This window comes from Morchella sextelata, assembly GCF_020137385.1.
Source record: "Morchella sextelata strain SCLS chromosome Unknown scls_5, whole genome shotgun sequence".
Lineage (NCBI taxonomy): Eukaryota > Fungi > Ascomycota > Pezizomycetes > Pezizales > Morchellaceae > Morchella > Morchella sextelata.
The window spans coordinates 1449853-1457570 of NW_025408620.1; the positions used below are offsets into that span (position 1 = coordinate 1449853).

A 7718-nucleotide genomic window follows, 5' to 3' on the forward strand; every position below is an offset into this window, starting at 1 on the left:
TAATATAGTGATTTTGGTAAATCGAACGTATTTATCAGACAGAGATAGATTTTAGACCGGGAGATCGCGAAGAGTTTGCGGTTCGTGTAAAAAAAGAGTCTCCAATTCCACCCATCCTACTAGTTACATGCATAAGAAACAGAAAAAATGGTCATAACTGTCGTCCCAAAATCTTCGCATCCCCAGATCTCGAGATTATCCTTTGCTACTCATTAGCACCTGCCAACAGCATTCGTTTGTGCATAGCTCTAATCTTCTGGCTCTCTTCACGATCATATTTCAGTATGTTTTGTCCATGGCAACTTCTGAGATGGACAAGTAGGTTGCTCCTTCTTTCAAAACCAAGGCGGCCAAGGCGACCCTTGTGGCAATCTCCAAAACACTCAAAACGGCCTTCATCATTTCTCTCTCCATGATAACCTAGCAACATCTGAAAGGCGTATGGATTGAGAGATTGGGCTGGCCTATTATGAAAACGGCTTGGGTCAACCGGAGGAGGGGGGTTGCACTGCGGTTCATCGGTTATGGTTTGAGCTCTATAGAGCACTGTGATAACATCCTCCCTGTCGTTTCCATGGCCAATGCTGAGTGTTTGTGTTGCCAAAGGGTCGACCCAATAGTCGAGCCGTTGATCATCTTCGTACATCCATACAGAGTTCGAAAAACGTGGACCGGCGGGTTCAAATTGTAATTCCTGAGATAATAGTGTAGTACTGCTTTTTGTAATAAAACCTTAGCTTGGACTAGAACAATAATTTTGAAAAATGAACTTACCTGCTACTACCGGAAGTCTCCAAATGCTGGTACTCCTCAGGATTTTCTATCCACTGCTCATTCTGTTCCAAGTGCCCGCTGAAGGATGTGCACGCCGTGCGGTGGGCTGGTAAGCTGTGTGGGGTTGTAATGGGTGGTGGTCCGCTAGAGCATAGCGATCCAAAGGTACAATGACTGATGTATTTGTAAGATATATATAAAAGATTGATTGGGAATACCGGAGCTTACTTGTGGGGATGTGCTAAGAATTCAGTACTTCTTGAAGGTTCATTGGCATCGACCCGAAGGTACCCGACAGTGGATGCCTCCTGAGAGCTTGTTGTTTTGTATGAAACAGAGGTGCACATACTCTCACTGAGAGGGGAGTCTTGTGCTCTAGAATTACCGGCAACGCTGGCACAATTGGGATGCATATCGGAAGTATAAAAGCTCGTCGTTTTTAATATTGAGTAGCAAAAAGTACAATTAGAATGGTGAATAGAGAGAGATATGGGCTTTTCTTTGCCGAATATATATAGATGAGGCCGAGACAACCGCTCCTCCTCAAAGCTGAGTTTGGCCGAGCCTCAAGTCCTCGGACAATAGGAGGCCTATCATGTTATTCTAAGAGGAGGCGGCCACTCCTTCAACCTCTCATATGTTCCAACAGTCTTCTGTACCATAAATCACCTCAACCAACTCAGTCTCGACCTCTTCTCTCCTGCAATTTTTGGCCATGTCACTACTACTAATGCAAGCCCTCGAGGTCTCAGCAACCGCGGAACTCAGTAACTGATATTAGTTTTAAGCGCAAAGTGAAATGCCGAGTCGGTTATGCTGTGTAATTGTAAGGGCGGACGCTGAACATGTCCAGTGTGACTCGTCGTGATCTGGAGGGAACTCAGCAATGAGGGTGTCGAATCCTAGTATGGATATTAAAGTGAAAATATAGGTAATTTTGTGAAATAGTAGCGGTACGCTCCATTCTCTAGTAAAAACAGGCTTTATCGACCGCATCGAAAGTCGGCACAGCTTCAACCCAATCACTTCATCCGAGAAAGCCCCATGACCTGTTCATCTTTCCTTGTTGAATGGAAAATAAATTGTTAATTCCTTGGCTGGTGGGGGCGTAGATTACTCTCCGGAGTAGAGGTTGCATAAGGGTACGTTTGCCGTATGGCACCAGGAAAAAGTATTTCTGAACAAGTGAGTTTTCGGTGTGATACGCCGATACACTATCATCTGATAGTATCAAATACTAGTATCTTCCTGACGTTTTTGAACTGGGCCATTATTGCATACACCCAAAATCATGAGCTTGGCGTATTTTTGTATGGCATGCAATATCAGTCGCGTCCACAAACGTCAGGAAAATACGAGTACAAGGTCTGCATTGCATATAGAAGTGTCTTGTCGATCGTAGCTATGTGATAGGCAAATTTCAAGCCATCTTCCAGCTAATAGCCGGCCTTGTCTGTCTGAGTTTGGTGAGAAATGTAGTACGTCCGACAATTAGAATTTGTACACGTATCACTTTCATATCCATGTTGAAGTGTTACGATTGGATGATCTGTTATTGGCCAAGCCTGTGTTAGGATTGTTAATAAGCAAACTATTCCGAGCCGTTGAATCGGCTTCGGGCTTGGCGCTCGCGGTTGCCTTCGGGATTGCTGTTCGGGATCGTGTTCGGGATTTTATTCGAGATCTCTATTAGGAATGATGAGCTTTCGTCTGAACTTTTGAGATACGTGCCGGAGCCTAAGTCTCGGATCTCAAAACAAACTAGGTACCGGTTAAGCGTTTAGATTCAGAGGAGTTTCGGGGATATATACCTTTGCTGTCTCCACGACAAGAAACTGGGTTGGAGAAGTGCCTGCTACTGGTTGGATAAGTAATACAGCAGTCATATTGACGGATGCCGATTACTCCTGTGTTCATTAAATGGTCGGAATTCTTAGTAGAGGTTTGGTTGCAACGATATCCGACCATTTGATGAATGCGCGAGTAAGTACGCTCAAAATCTTACCCTGGGTGTGTCTGCCGCATGTGATGTGGTTGTTGGTTATTTTCAAGTCTAAAAAATAACAGAGAAAATTGGGGGGGGCAGAGGTTAAATAGACAACGAAAGCCCACCGCGAGGACTTCTCCTATCCTTGAAACCAAGCTAAGAGCTAACATAACTCGATGAGCGATGTTAAAAGGGCTCCTTGACGGCTGTGAACATCTGTGCTTGATAGACAGGCTATAACAGAGCTGGGCAGTATACGATAACGATGTGTGATTATTGTTGCTAAGATATACCGGAATTCTGATATCGTAACAAGATTTTATCGAAGCTGTGCAGTACGTATACAGGTTAGCCAAGTATTAAGAATATTGAAAAGGGAGAAAAACTTGCAAAAGAGCGCGAAACTAATGATATAGATTTGTTTCAATATCTCCAAGATAAATGAGCGTTATGGGACTTGCAAACTCGTGCAATATATACCTTGGAAGTTGCGTGGCGAGACGCCAGAAGTGCCTGCCAACGATCTATATAAGAAATGAATGAGGAATCATCTTTTCGGGGGGAAAGCACGTACACCTAGGAACAGGCCCGAAATGCATGACAAAGATGGGGTGCTCTAGCTAGTGATTCGCTATACTTATGTGTGACTGTGCAGCGGCGACACGTTTTCGCGTCATGCAGTGCTGGAATCATGCATGCTCATGAATGCTCATACTCGTAGTTTCCTGGCGTTTTTGGACTGGGCCACTATTGCACACACCCAAAATCAGGGTCTTGGCGTATTTTTGTATGGTATGCAATATCAGTCGCGTTCAAAAACGTTAGGAAGTTAGTACATGTCCATGCATGTCCATGCATGTAAAATCGACAACGATCGGCACACTGGGTACAGTAGGCACTGGCCCGCACAGTAAATTGTCATACCCTTTAATTATCTTTTCAGCTTGCCCTTGCCAATCGCGTCTGAATTTCACATAGAAGCTTACCTCCTGTCCCGAATAATCTGCTGAATTGAACGGGGAATATACAGGTGTATAGTTAGATATGCGCAAACCTCTTTATTTTTTGCTTTATACCCATAGAATCTCTAGGTGACGGTGAATACATGTAGGCGCTGGTCGGAGGGCGGAGGGCTGGGTGCTGTACGGGAAGGGTGGACCGTGACCGGGACGCGAGGTGAATCTAAAGCAAAGTGGTGGTAGAAAAAGCCAAGGAAAACTGGTAGTGTATGCATATTCCTATGGTGCGTGACTGACCTGGAATTTCTGTCACGCCACGTTCACGTTACGTTTTATTTCTACCATAGTTCCACCACCCCCTCCCCTCCCGTGGGGCCTGGAAGTATCGCAGGGATGGAACTTAGAGAGGTATTTGTTAGCGAAAAACAGGTTCCGTTCCTCCGAACGCTGGAAGTTTGGTAAGGATGGAAGTTCGGGAGAGCGCAATTATGATAGGCCCCTTATAAATAGTAGACTTGGCATCACGCATAGGCGTCACACTGGCACCGGCCACCAGCGAGCACCATCAGTGATATTAGTAATCAGCCACCATTCTTATTCCCTTGAAAAATCTCCGCCGGGTAGGCAGTAAATTGCTGCATTGATAATATTATTATCCTTGGAGGTGTTAAAATTTCGCAGCTTGCTGCTTCGTGTAGTAGGATTAGATTGGAGTACCTATGTACAGAGTATCCCATAATCCGGTATATCCCTTCGTCTGTATTCAGGACCGGGCGCTATGTAGGGAGACTAAGCTGGTCAAGCAAAACCTCTTGTAAATCCTCCACCAATAGACCTAATCCTGACTCCGTGAACCTCTTTGGTGCGAAAGTCACGTTCGCCACCAGATCTTTTCGTTTTTTTGAACGAGTTCGTTCTCTTTTGGGAGCGTTACATTCCTAATCACAGCTAGTTCACTGAATATCACAGCGCCGTCCAGAAGCTAAGAAGTTGTGATTCGCGGGAACAGACGAAGGGATTGAAGGAGGGGTGACAATGTTAGGGTTAGGGTGCCAGACTTGGTGTCCCAGGACGGTCCGTGCGCACAGCTCATGTGAGACCGAAAGCCACAGCACAATTGGGTAAAAGATCAACAAAACGACAAACCCCATTGGCTCTAGCCACCTCTTGGCATTTATCGAAGGGGTTGTCAGCATGGTTTCGACGGTTTATGGGATAGACCAGTGCCATTGAGGCTCCATACCGCGGGGTGTGGCGTCCAGGGCGGGTTGCAACACCGGCCAGCAGACCTAGAATACCTAGGTAGAATGCTACTGTAGTTATGCGCACAATTCTGTCAGAACCAACTGTTTCCTAGAGGCTGTTGAGTTGTGTTCCCGGGGGGAGGGTTCAAACTATATGACAGTTGGAAAATCGCAGTTGGACAAGACATGGGGCGAAAGCATAGAGGTTAGTAAAGAATACGACCGGCATTACACGAAGAATGTCCTACGGATACCGAGCTCTTAACGTATTCCTCGCTAGTAATCAACGCCCTTTCTGCCAGCACTATAACCAATTGCTCAAGTGTATGTGTGCTTGGTGTTTTGTACGCTCCCTGCCCCCCGGGGGGGGGGGGGGCGTTGGTGCCAGCCTCCGGTGGGTTTGAGAGCATTTGTATGTATACCCGACCACATGCCTTTAGATCTCTCCTCTAGATATCTCGTTATGTGCGTGGGCTGGCGAGTATCGAGGTTTGAGAGTGGAGCTCAGGTATGGTTTCCCCGTGTGCCAAGAACATCGAATGTCGATCTCCCGGCGCTGGTGTAGAAATCACGCAGCATCACTCGCGGCTTTGTCTGATGCCAAGAATCGATGCTGTATCTGGTTAGTCTTCAGCTCAACAACATCGTGGGGATTGCAGTTGACTCGCTGTGTGGGTGCGCGCTTGTCGAAGACCTTGGAGATGTACCCGCATCGAGACCGGGAAGGTACAACCACAAGCTTTGTGGTTGTTGCGGTGTTGATATGGTTGTTGTTCTTGCGTCACCTGTTGTGCATGGGCCATCACTCGTGTCCCGCCGTACACGATACCGCTAGACATGCGGGGCCTCCGGTTGTATACATAATTCGAAAGGATACGCCGTCTATTACTAGTATCGGAAGAGATAAGAGATGTTATTGATATCGTGCCCCAATAGGCGGGCCGGAGAGTGCGGTTAATTATATACAGTAGCAAAAAATGGGGCGTGATTCGTGCCGTAGGAATACCGCAGAAATGCTGGGTCTATGCGCATTTTGCCAAGCAATGTCGATTTTCGAGAAATACCGACTTAAAGCTGCATTTTTGATAATCAATAATTTTTAATAGTACTGTAGGGGTGCCGCATCACTGCCTCTAGGTCTCCTCTGTCACACCCAGGCGTGACAGCTAATGAGAGTAACACTTCATGACAGGGGAATAAGATTAGCAACACCAAGTCATAGTCGTGATCATCACCATCAATCAATCAAGATTATCAGCATCATGCTGAGTACATAGGAGAATAACTGTTTCATCATATAGTGAGTACCGAATGGACAAAAATTATTTTTTAAAAGTATTCCCCAACTCTCTTTAGCCCTTTGATGAGGTACATCAGAACCATTATTCAAACAAAAGCCCTATTAATCGAGGGGCTGTTTAATAATACATTCAACCAGCAAAAATAATTCCCTTATGCAGTTATTCCGCCGGTCTTCGGTAGTGCTAGTAACACGTATGAATTAAGCAAACGTTACAACACTTGCAATTGTACAATTGTAGAGACGGCCTTGGGCCACGCGGACTACATCCATGGATGGTATTCAAGTAGTGTAGGTTGTAGATTGCGTACCTGCCTAAGTTTGCTACGGTATACGTAGTATACAGTCAACCACATTTACAACGTACGTCCGTACTCTACTCCAAAACCCGCTGTGAGTGCTAGCCGGAGATGTTTACCGACACGAACGACTTACTACCTTGGCTTTATTTGTGAAAGAAATCCATCTCCGGTCATAGGAACCCGAGAATCTCACAACGGCATATAATGCACATTCAGATGGCCAGCTTGATCTCGAGCACACCCGGGTATGTGTATATTATCCCACTGACGTTAAAAGCTTATGTCATCACTGTTACTTGAATTGTTCTAGAGATACACTGTTCTTATATCTACAGTCTCGGAAATGGGGGTAAAATTGCTACCGTGGGGCTACGGTATTGAGTCAAGAATACTGGTTTAAACCAGCATCGTAAGTAGAATACCATATCGATACCGTATCAATACCGTATTCTTACAGCATCACTAGCGTATTGACTAGAATAGGATAGTGGATTTCTACCCATTTCCGGTACTGTAGATACATGTGCGATTACTCTTTGTTAATCGTCCGCCGCATCCGCAGTCAACCCCGCACGTGCACTCTCTAGCGCCAAAACTCTCCTTTGACAGCCGTGTCGTTTGGCGGGATGCCAGAATTCCCGGGCCGGATCGACTGTGGTATATATATAATCCAACATTTGTCTCCTGCAGTTATTTAAGAAGGCTTTGCAACAGGCCGGCTTTCACCGGAGGCGTCTCAGGTTAAACAACGTCAGCCTAGGCCATCAGACCGTTTGACCGGGCTACTACTTTATTTCGCCTGGCCGTTGACATCATATGAAATAGCATTTATGGGGAAGGCTCTCTAATCCAAAGTCATTCTTTCTGGGCTAATACAGTACCGCCGTATAAAAACAGCGAGTTCGAGCCAGGAATCAGACAGACACCCCCGTCCCGATCAAAAGAGGTGTTTTCTTCACTGGTACAGCTTTAAGATTTGGAACCATTTTTGAGTTGAATGTCATCTTTGGCTTAGAAGCCGACATTCGATAAGTCAGGTCAGGTTGGCCAATAACTGAGGGCAAATAGCTGCCGTTACAAAGTCCGGGGTTGAGATTAAAACCGATATTTTGACCATTAGAACAACGATTGGCTGGATATAAGATATTCTCA

The 7718-nt window shown here is 45.7% G+C and overlaps 1 protein-coding gene across 1 annotated transcript; it reads right to left on the reverse strand.

The window, feature by feature from the left end:
- Nucleotides 1–205: 205 nt before the first annotated feature.
- Nucleotides 206–1187, reverse strand: H6S33_010917 (uncharacterized protein; the record flags this gene model as incomplete). The annotated part of the gene is made up of 3 exons (XM_044842288.1): nt 206–713; nt 775–918; nt 1003–1187. 3 exons carry the CDS (start codon nt 1185–1187, stop codon nt 206–208), a joined length of 837 nt encoding a protein of 278 aa, XP_044696847.1.
- Nucleotides 1188–7718: the final 6531 nt, after the last annotated feature.